The following is a 20412-nucleotide window of genomic DNA, read 5'->3' on the forward strand; positions in this document are numbered from 1 at the left end:
TGTTTGGCTGAAACAAAGTTTCAAAAAAAAAAGAGCCGGGCCTCCCGAGGAGCAGAGTCCTTTCTCCTCGCTGGTAGGCCTGCCGTGTGCTTTGCCCTTCACGCCAGTGTACCAGGAGCAGCAGCCGGTGAATGACTGGGGGGGGTTTACCGGTGAGCCAGTCCTCCCCCCCCAGGCCCAGAGACAACCGCGGGTTGTTCTCTGGTGAGGCCAACGCGCATTAAAAAATATATATAAATAATCGGAACGCATTGTTTTTTTTGCAGCTGTGCTGCTCTTATTCGGCCTCCCGGGGTTTATTTTCGCGATCTCCCCTCCTTGTTCAGCGTGGCGATGCCGCACACTTTGGCCTGCAAATCCTGTGGGGAGCCGGCAGCACAGCTGTCCAGAGATGGCCTCTGCTCCCGGGGGCGAGGGCCGGTCAGAGGGGGCATGGGGAGGCAGGCACGTCGGTCCCATGGTGCGGGCGCCCCGATGCTGCTCATGGTACTCAGCCTGCCCCGCTCCCTCGGAACGTGGGACCGGCGGATATTTTAGGAGCTTTAGTTGCTGATGCAGACAGCTCAGCAGGGGGAGGGGATCTCCCTCCTCAGTTATTTCCGCAGGATTTTTGCCCCGGGTCTCCCCATGATTTATTTCCTGCTTTCCATGCTCCTTTGCGTACTCCGCCTCGGGAAAATGTAAAGGGCCAGCATCCTTTTTCAGCTGATTTTATTTTACTATTACATAAGGCTTATTTAGCCAGCCTTATGCCCATGGGAGATCCTGAGTCCCCTCCGGGGCAGCCTGGGATGGGCCCTCTCCTCCCATGCAGATTCCTAGGCCAGATCCTCCTGAGGTCTCTCGGATTAGGGTAGTCCGGGAAGGGTCCGGTTTCAGGAACCAGGGGGCGGTGCAGCTGGCGGGTCTGCTTCAGGCGGACATGGACGAGGATTCCAAGAGTGTGGACCTGGTGGAAGGGGATGATCCTCGGGTCTTTAGGCTCTTTCATAGAGATGAGTTGGAGCCGATGATTCCACATGTCCTAGCGGAGTTGGGCATACCGGCTGGCCAGATGCCGATGCCTCAGGATCAGGGCAAGGTGGATCCGGTGCTGTCTGGTCTTCGTTCCCAGGCTAGGACTTTTCATTTTCATTCTATGTTGCTCCAGCTAATGTTTCGGGAGTGGGATACTCCTGAAGCTAGCCTTCGCGTAGGCAGAGCTATGGAAAAATTGTATCCTCTGCCAGATGACTCTCTTGACCTCCTTAAGGTTCCCAAGGTTGATGCGGCCATATCCGCAGTCACCAAGCGTACGACTATTCCTGTGGTTGGGGCGGCTGCCCTTAAGGACCTTTAGGATCGAAAGCTGGATGTGCTTCTCAAGCGTATCTTCAAAGTGTCGGCTCTGGGGGTTCGAGCAGCCATTTGCAGTAGTTTAATGCAGTGTGCTAGTCTCCGGTGGGTACAACAACTCCTGAGTGCCAGAGAGTTCTCCCCAGAGGAGTCTGAGGCGGCGGTAGCATATGGGGCGGATGCCTTGTACAATCTCCTTCTTACGTCTTCGCGTACTTTGATTTCTGCTGTGTCAGCCCGCAGGCTTTTATGGCTCTGTAATTGGTCGACTACTGTTTCCTCCAAGTCGCAGCTGGGTGCTTTTCCGTTTCGGGGGAAATTACTTTTTGGAGATGATTTGGAGCAGCTCATTAAGTCCTTGGGGGACAATAAAGTATACAAGCTCCCGGAGGATAGGCCAAAAGTTCCAGAGGTTTCATCTCTTCCTGGTTGCGGTTTCGGGGGCAGCACCATTTTCGCCAGTCTAAGCCAGCTCCGTCCAGCAAGTTGCAGACCTGGTCTCATTTCTTTCGTGGCCGTAGACCTGCCCAAGACGGCGGTGCCACAGGGGCGACAGAAGTCAAGTCCTCCCAATGAAATAGCGCCTGCCCACTCCCCTGTTCCGGTCGTTGGGGGGTGGCTGTTCCTGTTTTACGAGGAGTGGGTCAAAATAACATCGGACCATTGGGTTGTAAACGTTATAGAACACACCTACGCCTTAGATTTTGCTCGTCCCTTATGCGATCTATTTCTGATGTCGCCCTGCAGGTCTTTAGAGAAAAGGCGCCAGGTGTCTCTCACGCTTCGCTGGTTGTTGGACCTCAGTACAGTCTTTCTGGTTCCTCTGAATGAACTTCGAACCGCAGGTATTAGATTTATTTTCTAGTTCTGAAGAAGGAAGGGTCCTTCCGTCTGATTTTAGATATGAAAAGGTCAACAGAGCTCAGAGTGCCCCGTTTTCATATGGAGACACTACGTTCCGTAATCACCTCCATCAGAGCAGGGGAGTTTTTAGCGTCTCTCGATTTGAAGGAAGCGTACCTACACATTTTAATTCGGAAGGACCATCAGCGGTATCTCCGGTTTATGGTCCTCGGCAAGCATTACCAGTTTCAGGCACTTCCCTTTGGGCTGGCAACCGCTCCGCGCACATTTAACAAGGTGATGGTGATCATGGCGGCGGCTCTCCGTCGCCAGGGGATCCTGGTCCATCCCTACTTGGACGACTGGCTCATTCGAGTGAAGTCAAAGGAACTATGCTAGGCGGTGGTCGCCAGGGTGGTGCAGACACTTCACATTCTGGGTTGGATCATCAATGCGGACAAGAGCCAGTTGTCCCCCGCCCAGGTCCTGGATTTTTTGGGGGCAAGATTCAGTACTCGGATTGGGAAAGTCTTCCTGATGCAGGATCGGATAGACAAACTCATGTTGCAAGTTTGTTGTCTCTTGTCCCTGCCAGTTCCCAGGGCGTGAGACTATTTACAGGTTCTTGGTTCTATGGCGTCTACTCTGGAGTTGGTCCCGTGGGCTTTCGCTCATATGAGGCCGTTGCAAAGGGCTTTGCTCTCACGTTGGGACCCCAATTTGGAAGCTTTTCAAGTTCCCTTACTCCTCCAGGAACCAGCCAGGTCCAGCCTAGCTTGGTGGCTGACATATGAACACTTGTCCCGGGGGATGGATCTGGAGGTCCCTCAGTGGACTATTGTGACGACGGATGCCAGTCTTTCCGGCTGGGGGGCAGTTTGCCAATCTCAGGCAGCCCAGGGCCAATGGACACAGCAGGAAACACAATGGTCCATCAATCTTCTCAAGACCAGGGCAGTCTGCTTGGCCCTACAGAAGTTCATGCCTCTGGTTCATCGTCGGTCGGTGAGAGTGCTCTCCGACAACGCAACGACGGTAGCATATATCAGCTGGCAGGGAGGCACAAAGAGCCACCCCGTAGCAGAGGAGGCAGACGAGCTCATGGCCTGGGCAGAAACTTATCTGCTCAGGATAGCGGCTTCACACATTGCCAGGGTAGGCAATATACAGGCGGATTTTCTGAGTCATCAGAGATTGGATCCCGGAGAATGAGAGCTGTCCAACGAGGCGTTTGTGTTGATATCTCATCGCTGGGAGGATTCCCCGTTTAGATCTACTAGCGACTCGAGAAAATGCCAAGGTGCTGTGCTTCTTCAGTCGCAGAAGAGAGCACAGAGCGGAAGGGGTGGACGCTCTTGTCCTCCCATGGCCTCGTGACATTCTGCTCTATGCATTCCCTCCTTGGCCTCTGGTAGGCAAGGTCTTGAGAAGGATAGAAGCCCATCCGGGAGCGGTGGTGCTGGTGGCTCCGGAATGGCCACGAAGGCCATGTTTGCGGATCTCCTCATCCTTGCAGTGGACGGGCTGCTTTGTCTGGGTCATATTCCGAATCTCCTGCAGCAGGGTCCAGTATTTTTCGACCAGGTGGATCGCTTTTGTCTAGCGGCTTGGCTTATGAGAGGCGGCAGTTGAGAAAGAAGGGGTATCCGGATTCGGTGATTTCCACTCTTTAATGGGCTCACAAAACTTCCACCTTTTACGTAGGTCCGAGTCTGGAAGGTTTTTGACTCTTGGTGTAGTAGGTCGAATGTTTCCCCTAGGCGGGCATCGATAGCCACATTCTAGCCTTCTTGCAAGAGGGTTTGGCAAAAGGGCTAGCTTTCAGTTCTCTCCGGGTTCAAGTGGCTGCGTTAGGATGTTTACGTGGAAAGGTGGACGGTGTGTCCATAGCGGCTCATCCAGATGTGGTTCGTTTCCTTTGGGGTGCTAAGCATTTGCATCCACCACGTCGAGCTGCTTGTCCATCCTGGAGTTTGAATTTGGTCCTTAGGACGTTGTGTGAACCTCCTTTTGAACCACTCAGGTGCATCACTCTGAAGGACCTTACGCTCAAAACGGTGTTTTTGGTAGCTATCTGCTCTGCTTGGAGAATTTCGGAAATTCAGGCCCTATCTTGTCGCGAACCTTTTCTTAGGTTTTCCGATTTTGGCGTTTCTCTTAGGTAGAAAGGACTGCACGGTGCTAAGGTTGTATCGGCTTTTCACATGAACCAGTTCATTGAGTTGCCTGTGTTCCCAGATTTGGATCGGAATTCTCCACATTCTCGTGAATTGAAACGTTTGGATGTCAGGCGGGCGCCGATGCGTTACTTGGAGGTCACTAATGATTTTCACCTGTCGGATCACCTTTTTGTTTTGTGGAGCGGTTCCAGGAAAGGGCATAAAGCTTCCAAGGCTACTGTTGCCTGGTGATTGAAGGATGCTATTGCTTCAGCGTACATATGCAATGGGTGAGCAGTTCCAGAGGGTCTTAAGGCTCATTTGCTCTGTTCTCAGGCAGCGTCCTGGACAGAAAGTCAGTTGATGTCCCCTCGGGAGATCTGTAGGACGGTGACCTGGAAATCTTTGCATGCCTTTGCTCGGCATTACCATTTGGATGTTCGGGCTCCCGACTCGGAGAGTTTTGGCAGCGGTGTGCTTCGAGCGGGGCTTTCTAGGTCCCACCCCATGTAAGGTGGCTTGGGTACATCCCAGCAGTCCGGACTGATCCGGGTATGTACAGGGAAAGGAAAATTGGTTCTTACCTGCTAATTTTCGTTCCTGTAGTACAAAGGATCAGTCCAGACACCCACCCAGGGTATTCTGTTCTGGAGAGTCTGCTCGGTAATTATAATATTTTCTGATTTTTTATTTTTTTTTTTTTTATTCCGCTCAACAGATTATCTGCTTTTTTCCTGTCATACTATAGCAGGATGAAGATTTCACATTTTGTACATAGTTGAGTCTCCTAAATTTGGTTTAACCATTTAAATTACCACTCTAATTCTGCTTTGATATTGTTTATACTGAAGGGGCTGCAGGTGTCGCATCCTACTTACAGGGGTGTCCTTCAAATTTTTCTCTGTCTCCATCTGCTGGCAGGGAGGCATAACGCAGCAGTCTGGGCTGATCCGTGGTACTACAGGAACGAAAATGAGCAGGTAAGAACCACTTTTCCTTTACCCATGCATGACAGAGTCTGTTTCAAAATCGAGCTCAGGGTACAATGGGCCGCCTTGGTTTCTCTCTGATCCTCCCATGGAGGTATCTCCTGTGCGCTGGCTCTTTTATGCATTACATATGTTGCTTTTCTTTAAGGGTGTTAGGACATCCATGCTGCAGCTTTCGGCCATGCAGGAAGGGGATTACATGTTCCAGTTAACAGTGACGGACTCTGCGGGTCACCAGGCCACTGCTGAAGTGACGGTAATAGTGCAGCCAGGTAAGATGGAAGCTTTCTCCAGACACAGGGCTATCCCAGGCCTCTGCTTCCCTCTGAGGACCATCTCTGGGATGGAGACGTGGGGATAAGCTCAGGGTCTGCTCCGTGGGCAGTAAAGATTCCATGCGGTGCATCTCGCACAAGGAAAGGGGGGTGAGCTGTGGCATCCTGGCTCCATCCAACCGTGGCATAAAACAGCAGCTGCTGGGAAGAAACAAAATCTTCTCCAGACTGGATGGATGCTGTTACTGTGAATGAGGCAGGCTTTTCCACTGGGTTTCACAGGGATAAACAGGGGAGAGTGACTGTCGAGCACACGATGGCTGGGCCTGTTTCAGTGCTGCTTACCGTGGGTGCAGGCTGCAGTTCAGAGAGGTCGCCAAACCCATAGCGTGCACAAAGCAGTTACTATGAGAATACAGATGTGAAAATGCAGACAGCGACGCGTGAAGTGTCTGCCTCGGGAGCCCAGAGGGTCGCAGACTCAGCAGCCTCGTAATGCAGCAGAGGGGGGTAGTTAATGATGCTAACCCCATCCCCTCTCTCTTACTCAGAGAACAACAAGGCGCCCAAGGCAGATGCTGGTCCGGATAAAGAACTGACCCTCCCTGTGGACAGCACGACTCTGGACGGCAGCAGGAGCAGCGATGACCAGAGGATCAGCTCCTACCTGTGGGAGAAAACCCGGTGTGTGCCGCATCCCGGGGAGAGCGTCTTAAGAATTTAGGGTGGGGGACGCGGGTCATGGTAGCCACGCTCTGGGTACATCAGAAGCTGCACGTAGTAGTCAGCTGACTTCGCCTCCTCCTGCCCCCCCCCCCCCCTCCTCCAGACGTGCACGTTTTTGCCACAGAAGGGAAGAGCAATTTTTGGCGGCTCGTTTTGCATATACAAACAGCTTTGAACATTGCCCGGGCTTTCCAGGCAGTTGCCCAGTCAGTCGCTCGGCCTAGGAAGACGAGCTTCCTTCCACCTTGGTTTTAGGCTTTTTTTTCCCCCTTTAGATCTGGGGAGGTCAGCTCCGGTCCTCCATAGCCACAGACAGGCCTGGTTTTCAGGAGGTCCATGATTGATATACATGGGGTAGATCTGCATGCACTGCCTCCGTTGCCTGGAAATATACTTCATGCATGCTCATTGTGGAGATCCTGAAAAGCAGGCCCGTTTGTGGCTCTTGAGGGCCGGAGTCGGCCACCCCTGGTTTACGTGAAGCCCGAGAGTCCGAATCTCCTCGAGCGTGCGCTCATGTCCGGGATGCATTCGTTTCTCTGAGCTTGAGTGGCTGGGGGTGTGGGGGGGATTAAGTGCAGGCCGTGCCTGTTATCGGCCCTCATTGCTGTTGTGTTTCCTAGAGGCCCGGATGGGGTCAGGATCGAGAACTCGACCAGCAGCGTGGCGACTGTGACGGGCCTGCAGAGCGGCAGCTACGAATTCACGCTGACGGTGAAGGATGAGCGGAACCTGCAGAGTCAGAGCTCGGTGACGGTCATTGTGAAGGAAGGTGGGTGAGGAAGGGCGCCCGCCCCTCTCTGCACCATGGCAGCGCCCTTTCTGCCCCTGCTTGAAAGAGTCACAGGATGGCGTTTGCCCTCCTGAAGAACACTGGCTTCAGGGCATTCCTTATTACATCAGAAAGCACAAGATGTGTCCTAGCCTGGCATTGGTCACCTGGGTGCCCAAAATTCAGTAAAGCAGAAAGATAAAACTAAAAAGAAGCAAAAAAAAAATAAAAAATTAAACTAAATTAAAAAAATAGACAAAGCAAAACAAAAAAACCCAAAAATAACCCCAAGGTGATAAAAACACTAAAACAAGAAAAGTGACCCACAATAGCACCTCAACATTTTTGACTGGCACCTAAGTGTCCCAAATAATTTCTCGCCCCGGGCCAGCCTCTACCCCCATGTGGACTCCTCACAGTTTGCAGCAGCCAGGACGTTTGATTCTCCTTTGATAGATGTCACCCAGTTTCTTTCTCCCTCACTCATCCCAGCCCTGAGCCCGGCTTAATTATTTCAAGGCTGAAGAAGGAAGGGGGAGATAGGTCAGAAGAAAATAAAAAGCAGAGAGAGAGCATTTGGTAATGCAGAACAGTTCCTTCCTGGTTTTATTTCTGCACGGGAAGGGGTGAGATGCAGGCGATACATGGGGTGAGTGCTGGCAGAGGAGACCAGGCTCTGAGGTGTGTGCAGTGGGTATTAATGTCTCGCTGCCATTTATTGTGATTGTCACAGAGATAAACAAGGCTCCGGTTGCAAGCATTGCCGGGAATGTGGTGATTACCTTGCCCACAAACATGGCCGAGTTGGACGGGTCCAGGTCTTCTGATGACAAAGGCATCATCAGCTATGCGTGGAGCCGGGATGAGGGGAGTCCTGCAGCAGGGGTGAGTGAGCAGTGTCGCTACTTTGCTCAGCCTGATTGGTCTGCGTGCTAAAATTATACCGAACTAAAACAGCGAGGGCTCTGGGCTTTCCTGAGTTCTCTGGCCCCCCCCCTGTGCATTGGATCCACCTGTGGGTCATGCAGCAGGGATTCTGTTTCGGAAAAGGAGATGCAGAAAATGGCAGAGGAAAGGTTCCTTCTACCTCGGCCCCTTTCCTGTATCCATAAGGGGAGGAGGGGCACAGGGTTCTGACTTTGTTATGCGATGAAACCCACAGGAGGTGCTGAACGGTTCGGACCATCACGCCGTGCTGCTCCTCTCTAACCTCGTGGAAGGGATGTACACCTTCCACCTGAAAGTGACCGATGCCAAGGGGGAGAGCGACGTTGATAGGGCCACCGTGGAGGTCAAGCCAGGTCAGTCCTCTGATATTTCAAAAGAGATGGCAGCTGTTTAATATGCAATTTTTTTTTTTCCCCCTGTTACCTGCGTTCTTACCCCAGATCAGACCAGACTCCTGGGTTTTTGCCTCCCTTCCAGCAGATGGAGACAGAGTTTTACTGCCACTGCCACATGACCTGGTGGGCCACCTGCAGTCCCTCAGTATTTCTCTTGTCTCCAGCAGATGGCAGAGGTGCAAATCCGGAAGTCTGGGGCGAGAAAACTGTAGAGTTAGAGAATTCCTCCCAGGAGGCCCTGGTGGGGCCATCCCTCCTGGTCCTGAGATAGACGAGCAGGGTGTTGGGATCCTTGTAGTCCCCCCCCAGGAGAACTCTTGGCATCCTGCAGCGGCTGCCTTGGCCACACAGAGATGTAGCCTTTTGTCCAGCTCCTTTTTGGTTTTTTTGTTAATTATTCTATTAAAGTTTTAAAAAAAGGGGGTAGAATTCACAGTGTCGGCAAGGCAGAGCGGCAGAGTTGTAGCTGCCGCCAAAGCTGCGGGAAGCATTCCAGCCAGTTTTGGGAGTTCTCGGGTGGCGATGACCATACGCCACGCAGTCAGGCCTGCACGACAGACACGCAGCTGAAGCTCGGGGAATGGCGCATGGCAGTGCCTGCCGCTTGTGCGGTGATTCGTGTGCACAGGCCTCTGCTCCTGGTGCCTCTCTGGAAGGGAGAGAGGGTCAGGGTAGGCTTCAGTGGTGCCTGAGAGGCAAAGGAGGCACAAAGCAAGCGCAGGAGCACCTCAGAAGGCTGCAAACATCGTTCCGCCTAGCACAGGAATGGCGGCCATTTTCTGCTTCGGCCGAGGAAGCTTCAGAGCCTGTAATGGGGTCGGAGGATTTCACCTTGCCTTTGTCCCTGGCAATACAGAGCCTCGTTGACAGACGGGAGGCTAATTCTGATGAGGAGGGGGACCTCCTGCAGGACGATTCTGAGGATTCCTTGGTGTTTTTGTCTGAGTTTGTGCTGCTCATGCATAAAGTGTATTTGGCCAGGAAAACAGCAGAGTGGCAGTCGGTTCGGCCTGAGGGGCCCTTTGGATCGTGGCCTGGGAAAAGGCCCAGGGTTTCGAGAGAGAAGGCTTCTAGGCGGACTCAGAGGGTCCTAGGCATGGCGGCACATCCGATTAGTCCGGATCAAAACTCTGAGGACTCAGAGGAAGTAGTTCCACCGGTAGCTGTCTCTCCTGATGCTGCTACTGCAGATACTACTCTGGACGTGGCAGAGCCGGCGGAAGGGGACGATCCTAAGGTGGTGCATCTCTTCCACAAAGAACTGTGGCCCCTGATTCCCATGTTCTGAAGGAGTCGGGAATCGAGGTTCCGCAAGAGGAAGCTGATCAAGAAGGGGTGGACCCAGTCGTGGATGGCTTAAGAGAAAAGCCTTTCCCTTTCACAAATCAGTGACAAAGTTAGTGGTCGGGCCTGAAGGTTGGGAAAGCGATGGCTAAGTTGTCCCTGTTGAGCTTTTCACGATTCCAAAGGTGGATGTGTCAGTTTGACGGTCACTAAGAAGACCACCATTGCAGTGACTGGTTCAGCTGTGCTGAAGGTTATGCAGGACAGAAAATGGCAGTTCATCTCAAAAAGGTTTTTGAGGTGTCTATGTTAGGCATACGCGCTGCCATTTGCAGTAGCTTTGTGCAGAGAGCTAGCCTGTGCTGGATGCAGCACTTGCACTGTCTGAGGCTAAGCAGGCGGACTGTCTGGACGTGACTGTGGCTTATGTGACTGATGCCTTGTATGACCTCATCAGAACTTCTTCAAGAATTATGATGTCTGTGATCTCGGCCAGACGTCTCCTTTGTTTAAGGAACTGGTTGGTGGATGTCTGGTCCAAGTCACGTTTGGGATCATTTGCCTTTTAAGGGAAAGCTCCTATTTGGAGAAGACTTGGAAGAGCTAGTCAAGCATCTTGGAGAGGCCAAGGAGCATAGGTTGCCAAAGGATAAGCCAAAAGGAGGCAAGGGGTCGTCCTTAGGGCATTCCCGATTCCGGCCTAATAGGAGATTTCAACAAAATTGGTCTCTGGCGGAGACCCAGAAACAAGGGGCCGGAAGCCAATAATCCTGAGGCTGCCAGGTCCAGTCTTTGCAGAGGCTTGGTCGGGCCCATCTGAGTCACGGGGTGGACTTGAATGTAATGGATTGGGTGGTAGTTACCACTGATGCCAGTCATTGCGGTATGCCAGGGTCAGTCGACCTGGGACAATGGTCCAAAGACCATCATGATCTATCAGTCGGTTAGAAATGAGGGAGGTGTGTTTTGCGTTGCTTGCCTTTCTGCCTTTGTTACACGATTGCCCAGTGCGAATCCTGTCGGACAATACGACAATGGTGGCTTGCATCAATCAGCAAGGGGGAACCAAGAGTCGGGCGGAGGCCCGGGATTTGTTTCACTGGACGGAACAGTATCTAGCATTGCTAGCAGCATCCCACATAGCCAGGCTGGACGACATTCAGGCAGATTTTCTCAGTTGGCAGCGGCTGAACCCAGGAGAGTAGGAGCTGTCAGAGGAGGCAATGTGTCTTCTCCATCACAGGTGGGACTTCATGGTGTCTCAGCAGAATGCCAAGGTGCCTCATTTCTAAGGTCGCAGCCGGGAACACAGAGCAGATGAGTCAATGCCCTGATCCTGCGTTGGCCCCGAGAGATTCTTCTATTCGTGCCTCCCCGTGGCCACAGGTGGGCAAGATTCTACGGCAGATTAAAAATCATCCGGGAGAGGTGATTCTGTTGGTGCCAGAATGGCCTCGATGGTCTTGCTTTGCGGACCTGATCAATCTGGCAGTAAATGGGCCATTGCAGCTCGCTCATCTACTGAAGCTTCTTTGTATTTTCAGATCAGGTGGATCGCTTTTGAAAGGAAGCATTTGAATGGGAAAGGGTATTCAGACAAAGTCATTTCCACCTTGCTGCAGGTCAGAAGGCCGTCCACTTCCTTGGCTTATGTGAGGATCTGGAAGGTTTTCAAGTCCTGGCGTACATTTTAATCTTTTTGCAGAGAGGGCTGGTGAAAGGTTTGGCCTTTAACTAGCTCAGGGTGCAAATGGTGGCGTTGGGCTGTCTTCGAAGCAAGGTGTATGGAGTGTCCTTAGCCGCTCATCCGGATGAGGTGTGATTTCTTTGGGTGGGGGGTGGAACATCTGCGACCTCCGGTGCAGAACATTTCTCCTTCCTGGAATCTTAACTTGGTCCTGAGAGGAATGTGTACCGAGCCTTTAAAGAGGGCGACTGTGAAGGATCTTACTCTTAAGGTGGCTTTTCTAGTGGCAGTTTGTTCGGCCTGAAGAATTTCTGGACTTCAGGCAATGTCATGTAGAGATCCCTTTTTGAAGATCTTGGACTCCGGGATCTCATTGCGTATGGTGCCCTCTCTTCTCCCAAAGGTTGTGTTGGCGTTCCTTTGAGACAGTCGGTGGAGCTTCCAGCTTTCCCAAATGTGGACCTGCCAGTGCCGCACGTGAGGGATTTGTGGCTCTTGGATGTAAGATGGGCTCTGTTACGTTACCTCAAGGTCAGTAATAGCTTCCAGGTGCCTGACCATCTCTTTGTGCTATGGAGTGGGGCTAAGAAGAGGCAGAGTCTCAAAATCCACGAATGCACGGTGGTTGAAGGAAGCTTAGGCTCTGCCTACATCTGTCAGGGGCGTCCTGTCCCGGTGGGGTTGAGAGCTCCCTCTATTCAGTCGCAGGCGGCTTCTTGAACTGAGTTGCCCGCAGGTGTCGCCGCAGGAGATTTATCGGGCGGCCACTTGGAAGTCGTTGCTCGCTTTCGCCAGGCATTATCACTTGGACGTCCAGGCTCCAGAGGCCATGGGCTTTGGTGAGAGTGTGCTTATAGCGGGAGTCTGGACTAATCTGGCTCTGAACAGCAAAGGAAGAGTGCTTCTTACCTGCTAATTTTAGATCCTGGATTAGCACAGAGTCCCACCCTGCTTGAGGAGGAGAGTCCGCTGGTATTTCTTTTGTATACATGCTGCAGAGCTGCTCAGGATTTCAGGAATGTTCTCCTGTTGCTGTGGTTGGAAAGGATTTTTTCCATGTCGGGATTCCACTTTCCTCCTGCTTGTTGTGGGAGTTTCTTCAGTTACGTTTGGTTTGGGTACAGGTCGATACCGAGGGACAGCAGGTGGCACACTGGGTTTTATGTACAGTGTCAGTGAAACTTTCTCTGACTCCGTCTGCTGGCAGGGGTGCAAAACCCAGGAGTCTGGACTGATTTGTGGTATTCCAGGAAAGAAAACTAGCAGGTAAGACCCATTCCCTGTACGTACCCGGATCAGTCCAGACTCCTGGGTTTTGCCTCCCCTCCAGCAGATGGAGACAGAGAAAAACTCAAAGGACTCTCTGTCCTAATACCCGAGGTGCCACCTACAGTCCGTCAGTATTTCTCTGTCTCCAGCAGATGGTGGAGGTGCAAGTCTGTTTAGTTTAGTGGTTTTTAAAAAAAAAAAAAAAGGAAGTGAGATTAGGCAGATTGAATAGGCAATTTGATTGACTTGATAATACTTTTCAAAAAAAAAAAAAGGAAAGAGACAGCTTCATAGCAGCTTTCGTTTATCCTCCCAGGGGGTTGCTAGGTCCTGAGGGGACCATCCCCCCTGGTGTTAGAGGTTTCTTGGGCTAAGGGTCGAGGGCCTTTTTGCCTGTGGAGTGCCACGGAGGGGGTGATACCAAGGAGCCCGGCTCACTCACCCTGGCAGGACCAGGACCCAGCAGAAATGTCAGCCCCGGCAGGTTGTACAAGTAAAAAAAAAAAAAAAGTGAAGCATTGTTTTTTCTTGTGCGGCGATCGGTCTCTCCTGTCCTTCTCTACTGTCGGCTCCATCCCACGCGTCTGCCGTTTGTGTTTATTTTTATTTCAAATCGGCATCGGAAGGCTTCTGCGGCCATGCCGAGGGGGGCTGCTTGTCGGGCCTGCGGCTCCGCACATGCACATGTCTGTGCTCATCCTGCCTCCCCGGGGGGGGAGGGAACATCCGGTCCGACCGAGGAACGCGAGGGCAGCTGCCGCAGACAAGCGCAGAGGCACATTTTGGGCAGATTTTTGGCTGCCACATGCGACGCGGTGGGGGAAGGGAATCTCCCGCCCCCATTATCACTGCAGCAAATGGCCCCCACGGGGGATTGATCAGTGCAACAAGGCACAGGCATGGCAGAGGATAGCCCCAAAGGGGTCTCTGACTCATCATCCTCCTCCTTTTCATCCGAGTTTATCCTGAGGATGCATGAGTCTTTTAAAGCCAGTAAGGCCATGAAAAAATAGGGGAGAGAATTTCTTCGGCTCTCTCAGCTTCAAAGCCTCGGAAGCGTCCTCATTCCCCAGAGAGAGCCGATGCTCCAAGGATTAAATGACCCTTATGCTCTGTAAGGCCAGTGGAAACGGATCCTTCCTCCGATTCTTCGGACACGGATGGCCAAGCCGGGCAACCTAAGCCTCCTTCGGGGGCAAATGGGGATACGGAGAAGCAACAAGATTCCCCTCTCAACTCCCAGGGAGTTGAGTGGGATGACCCGAAGGTGGTCCACCTGTTTAGGAAGGAGGAATTGGGTCCTCTTATACCGGCCATTTTGGGGGATTTGGGAATTGAGGTGCCACCTCAGGAGTCCCGGCTGGGAGATATGAACCCAGTAATATTGGGCCTGAGGGGTCCGACTACTTCATTCCTGTTTCATTTTTCAGCCATGGATTTATTGTTCAGGGAATGGGACACTCCTGACCTTGGCCTGAAGGTCAGTAAGGCATTGGATAGGCTCTATCCTCTGCCAAAGGATGCCTTGGACCTACTGCGTGATCCTAAAGTGGATGCGGCGGTGTCCGCGATCACCAAGAAAACTACTATCCCGGTGATGGGGGCGACAGCCCTGAAGGACCTGCAGGATCGGAAGTTGGAGCTACAGCTCAAGAAAATTTTTGAGATCTCCGCCCTGGGAGTGTGGGCGGCCATGTGCAGCAATTTTTCTTTGTTGCTGGTCTGCGCTGGGTTCAACAGCTTCAGGTCAATGCTGGTCTTTCAGATGGGGAAGCGCAGCAAGCAGGTTGTCTGGAAGCAGCGATTGCTTATAGTGCTGATGCATTTTACGATTTATTATGGACTTCAACCAGAACAATGGTTTCGGCTGTCACGGCATGCAGACTACTGTGGTTGAGAAATTGGTCTGCCGATGTCTCTTCCAAAGCTCAGCTGGGTTCCTTACCATTCAAGGGCAAGTTACTTTTTGGAAAGGACTTGGAGGACATGATTCAGTCCCTGGGCGAGAATAAAGTCCATAAGTTGCCTGAGGATCACCCCAGAGCGAGGGGCTCATTTTCGGTTAGATCTCGATTCCGTGGCAATCGCAAGTTCTGGACTCCCCGGTCTTCCAATTCTTCTTTTCGGCAGAGTTTGAGAAGGCAGCAATCTTGCTCTCAGCCTTTTCACGGCAGGCGTTTTGGTAGATCCAACAACTCCCAGGCTGCTTCGGGAACAAAATCTTCACAATGAAGTTCAGCTGGTCCATTCCTTGGTTCCAGTAGTGGGAGGCCGTCTTTCTCTCTTTTTCAAGGAACGGGCCAAACTAACGTCTGATCAATCGGTCCTTACGGTGATAAGTCAAGGTTACACTTTAGATTTTGCTAAGCACCCTCGAGACCGGTTTCTGGTCTGTCCATGCGGGTACAAGGAGAAGCAAAAGGCAGTAAATGAGACACTTCAGCGTCTACTGGAACTCTGTGCCATTTCGCCAGTTCCTCCTACAGAGCGGAGAAGAGGCCGTTATTCAATTTATTTATTTTTATTTATTTTAATTATTTTAATATACCGATGCTCAAGACCAAGTCTTATCGTACCGGTTTACTTCATGGTTCCCAAGAAGGAGGGAACTTTTCCACGCATCCTAGATTTAAAGCGGGTCAACCGATGTCTTCGGGTGCCTCGTTTCTGCATGGAGACTCTGAGGTCGGTCATTGCCTCAGTGAGAAAGGGGGAGTTCCTGGATCTCACAGAAGCTTATCTGCACATAGGCATCCGGAGCGCTCACCAGAAATTTCTACGGTTTTTCATCCAGGGAAGGCATTATCAGTTTCGAGCGCTACCCTTCGGACTTGCCACCGTGCCTCGGACCTTCACCAAGGTGATGGTCGAGGTAGCAGCGCAGCTCCACAGGGAGGGTCTCCTGGTGCATCTGTACCACGACGACTGGCTGATTCGGGCGAAGTCGGAGGACCTTTGCCAAGCGGCAATCCACAGAGTACTTCAGTTGTTGCGTTCACTCGGTTGGGTAATCAACCTTGCCAAGAGTCATCTGGTGCCCTCTCAGTCTTTGGAATTCCTCGGAGCCCTGTTCGACACCTGTCAGGGGAGGGTGTTTCTTACCTCAGAACGCATTTCCAAGCTTCAGGGCCAGGTTCGAGACTTGTTGTCCAAGCATCCTCCCAGGGTCCGGGATTACCTCAGGGTTCTCGGATCGATGACTTCCACGCTGGAGTTGGTACCATGGGTCTTTGCTCATATGCGGCCGTTACAACCTGCCTTGCTTTCCCAATGGAACTCAATCTCCAAACAATTCCACCTACCCCTTCCTCTTACAGATCCTGCTAGGTCCAGTCTAGATTGGTGGCTCCTCTCGGACAACTTGACTCTGGGGGGGGTTCCTCTGGTGGTGCTCGAGTGGACGATGATTACCACAGATGCCAGCCTTTCTGGATGGGGAGCAGTCTGCCTGGGGAAATCTGTACAGGGGCTATGGTCTCCACAGGAATCTCGGTGGTCGATCAGTCGCCTGGAGACCAGAGCGGTCTTCCTTGCGTTACAAGCCTTTCTACCGCTCCTGCATGGGAAGTCGGTCAGGGTCCTGTCCGACATTGCGACCACGGTGGCGTATATCAATCGCCAAGGGGGGACCAAAAGCCAACCAGTAGCGAAGGAAGCTCAGCAGTTGATCAGCTGGGCGGAACAGCATCTGGTCAGCATTGCGGCATCCCACATTGCCTGAACATTGTCGATGCTGGCTGACTTTCTCAGTCGGCACCGTCTCGATCCCGGGGAGTGGGAACTGTCCGCATTTCAGCTCATATGTGAAAAGTGAGGCACACCCACAATGGATCTGATTTCGATGTTCAAGAATGCCAAAGCCCCGTGCTTTTTTGCTCACCGGAGAGAGGTGGCGGCAGAAGGAGTAGATGCTTTGGTCCTTCCCTGGCCAACGAATGTTCTACTGTATGTGTTTCTGCCATGGCCCCTGATCGGGAAAGTACTCGGGCGAATAGAACTACATCCATCTGCGGTAGTTCTCGTGGCCGAGACATTCGTGGTTCGTGGACCTGATCAGTCTAACCGTGGAGGCTCCACTGGGTTTTTGAGAGTTTCCAGCTCTTCTGCATCAAGGGCCCGTCTGTTTGGAAGAGGCAGATCGCTTTTGTCTAGCGGCATTTATTTATTTATTTATTTAAAAACTTTTCTATACCGTCGCTAAGTTATATACCATCGCAACGGTTTACAAATAGGCACATAGACTAAGGTAAGTAAATGTAGGATATCTTACATTCTAACAGGTGCCAATAAAGTTCGGTTACAATTTCATAAATAAAATCATTATTTGAGTAATGTTGGTCAAGTCCAGGTATATTTTGAAAGGCGGCATCTGAAGAGCAAAGGGTATTCCGACATGGTGGTGGCTACGCTTTTGAGATCCCGCAAGCCATCCACCTCTTTGGCTTATGTTCGAGTGTGGAGAGCTTTTGAGTCCTGGTGCTTGGAGCGAGTGTTGATACCTACCAGAGCGTCAGTTTCTGATATCTTAGCTTTCCTGCAATCTGGATTATCCAAGGGTTTGCCGTGCAGGTAGCAGCTCTTGGTTGTTTACGTGGTAGTATCCATGGAGGAGCGTTAGCTCCTCATCCAGATGTGGCTCGTTTTCTTAAGGGAGCTAATCACTTGCGTCCTCCTGTCAGACATCTTTATCCTTCTTGGAGTCTGAACTTGGTGCTGTCGGCTCTGTGTGCCGCCCCTTTTGAGCCTTTGAAAAGGGCTACACTAAAAGATCTCACTTTGAAAGTGGTGTTTCTTATTGCTATCACATCGGCTCGTAGAGTGTCAGAACTTCAGGCGTTAACCTGTCGGGAACCCTTCCTGAGGATTTATGACTGGGGTTTCCTTAAGGACGGTTCCATTCTTTCTACCCAAGGTAGTCTCCTCTTTTCACCTGAATCAATCGGTGGAGCTTCTGTCTTTTATAGACTTGGATCGATCGGATCCCCTCTCTAGAGACTTATGTAAGCTGGATGTTCGCAGAGCGTTGTTGTGTTACCTGGAAATTACCAACACTTTTCGTGTATCCGACCATCTGTTTGTTCTCTGGAGTGGTCCTAAAAGAGGAAATATGGCTTCTAAGGCTACGATAGCCCGCTGGTTAAAGGAAGCTATCAGTTCGGCATACGTACTGCGAGGCAAAGCAATACCGGTGGGGCTTCGGGCACATTCTACCTTGGTCGCAGGTGGTATCTTGGGCAAAATGCCAACAAGTTTCGCCGCAGATTTGTAGAGCAGTTACATGGCAATCCCTACACACTTTTGCGAGACATTACCAGCTGAATGTTCAGGACCCGAGTTCTGGGGGATTTGGAGAAGGTGTGCTTCGAACGGGCCTCTCTGGGTCCCATCTGGACTGATCCGGGTACGTATAGGGAAAGGAAAATTGGTTCTTACCTGCTAATTTTCGTTCCTGTAGTACCACGGATCAGTCCAGAGTCCGCCCGTGTTTTTTCGGTAACAGGTAATGGAGAGTCCGCTCGTTCAGAATTCTTATAATTTGGATCTGGAGATTGCATTTGTTTTGAGTTCACTGGGTTCTGTTCCTGCTTGGGTTTGGTGAGCCAGTTTAGAGACAGTGTTCTTTGTATATAGTTCATGTTTATGGTTTTGAGCCATTCTGCTTCAATACTGATTCATACTGATGGACTGTAGGTGGCACCTCGGGTATAAGGACAGAGTCCTTTGAGTTTTTCTCTGTCTCCATCTGCTGGAAGGGAGGCAAAACCCAGGAATCTGGACTGATCCGTGGTACCACAGGAACGAAAATTAGCAGGTAAGAACCAATTTTCCTATTTTCTTTTCTCAGCTCTCTCGCTCATGGAGGCTCTCATTACCTGCCCAAAGCAATGAGTAAATAAATTCAACCTTTGACATGAAATCTACTTTGAGTGCTCCCTGCTCTTTATGGATTACCGCTATGTTTGCTTTGCACTGCTTCCCCCAGTGCCTCGTTTGAACGTGGCCCCCCTCTCTTTCCCTCTGTCTGGGAGCTGCAGTTTGTGATGATCATGTTCTGTCTCTAGACCCCAAGAAGAAGGACCTCGTGGAGATGGTTTTGGACGTCAATGTCAGCATGCTGACTGAGAAGCAGAAGGAGTTGTTCCTGAGGCAGATCGGGGTCTTGCTAGGCGTCCTGGATTCAGACATCATGGTTCAGAAGATCCAGCCTTACACAGAGCAGAGGTAAGGGGAGAGGGCAAAGGGCATTTCCTCTTTATCCAGGCAAGCCAGTCCTCACCAGTGTATTGTGCACTCCAACCAGCAGGTGGAGACAGAACAATAACTCACTGACATCCCTCTCATTTAGCTCATCACAGCCATCAGCCAGCCAGTATTTCTCCATCTCCAGCAGGTGGTGGAAATGCATCCTTGCTTGTGGACTTTAGTTTGCCAGGATTGAACAGGCTGTTTTGTCCTCCTGTGGTGATAGCCTTTGCTCCCTCCCTCAGTTGAGTGTCTGATAACACAGGACGGGAGTGAAGTGAAGGCTGGTGCCCTAGCCCCCCTCCTAACAGAGGGAGAGTCCCTGTAGGGTAAGGGAACCTTGGGCTCAGTCTCTCTTACTCTCCTCTGTCGTGTCCTCCTCTGCCTACTCAATGCCCTGGTTTTCAGGTGTCTTTTCAGCGTGGTGTATAAAGTTTAAAAAAAAACGACCCGCGTCGGCAGAGGCAGCAGCAGTGATCGCACGCTGAGGAGGGGAAGGAGTGAGAGGCCACATTGGGCCACGTTGCGAAGAGGGACTGGAGTGATACTTTTTGGAGCCAGTTGGCGTGCTGTGGCAGTGTGGGAACCACGCAGCAGGCGCCATTTTGGGCTTGCTGTACTGCTACTGAAGCGTGTGAGGGGGAGAGGTGGCATTGGGAGAGCACCATGGGAAAAAGCTGCGCGTCTGCCTGTCATATGCGGGTAATTTAGCCCCAGGAGATCGCTCGGCGTTTGCCAGAAATGTGTGGAAGCTCAAGGAGATGTCTCTGCAGGGGAATTTGTTCCTGCAGGGACTTCAGGAGCTCCCAGTTCACAGGAGGGAATTGTGGCATCCGCTCCTCCCTGGGGGGGTGAGGAGTCTTCCCCGCCGACTGTCCTGCTAGTTTCCACAGGGGTGAGCTCGTAAGGGGCTTTGCCTCTCAGGGAATGGATCTTTTCACCGTGTCATGGGTGGAATTTTTCAAGGTCAAGGGCCTGCAGGCCTTTTGCAAGGGGCAGGAAGAATCTCGGGTGGATGTGTTGGTTTAGTCTTGGCCATGGGGAAAATTGCTATATGCTTTTCCGCCGTGGCCCCTGATGGGTCGGTTACTGTAGAGGATAGCGTGGCATCCAGGCCACGGTATACGGATCTCCGTCGTCTGCTGGTGGAGGATCCGTGGCAGCTCCCTCTGCTCCGGGGGGGGTTCTGCGGCAGGATCCGGTATTTCACGACAGTCTGAATCGGTTCTCTCTTACGGTTTGGCCCTTGAAAGGGCTAGAGAATTGAACTGGGGGTATTCGGGTCTAGTGGTAGAGCACAAACCTTTTCCACCTCCTTGGCCTATATCTGGGTCCTGCAGGTCTTTGAACATGGGTGTCAGGGCCGCTCTTGTCTTCCCGCATCAGCGTCTGTTCCTTTGATCCTGGAGTTTCTAAGGGAAGGTCCGAGTAAAGGTTTAGCCTGGAACACGCTCAAAGTGCAGGCGGCTGCCGTAGCGTGGTATCGG

At 51.8% G+C, this 20412-nt stretch overlaps 1 protein-coding gene across 4 annotated transcripts in view; it reads left to right on the forward strand.

Annotated features, from left to right (window-relative positions):
- The window catches only part of KIAA0319L (KIAA0319 like), a 92432-nt gene that overhangs the window by 56146 nt on the left and 15874 nt on the right, over positions 1-20412 (forward strand). For all 4 annotated transcript variants that reach the window (XM_029572014.1, XM_029572013.1, XM_029572012.1 and 1 more), the window contains 6 exons: positions 5475-5598; positions 6153-6285; positions 6951-7099; positions 7833-7984; positions 8262-8400; positions 18745-18904. In XM_029572014.1, coding sequence (XP_029427874.1) covers positions 5475-5598; positions 6153-6285; positions 6951-7099; positions 7833-7984; positions 8262-8400; positions 18745-18904 — 857 coding nt within the window. The remainder of the gene's footprint in view (positions 1-5474; positions 5599-6152; positions 6286-6950; positions 7100-7832; positions 7985-8261; positions 8401-18744; positions 18905-20412) is intronic.

Source organism: Rhinatrema bivittatum, chromosome 11, assembly GCF_901001135.1.
Source record: "Rhinatrema bivittatum chromosome 11, aRhiBiv1.1, whole genome shotgun sequence".
In the NCBI taxonomy this organism is placed as follows: Eukaryota; Metazoa; Chordata; class Amphibia; order Gymnophiona; family Rhinatrematidae; genus Rhinatrema; species Rhinatrema bivittatum.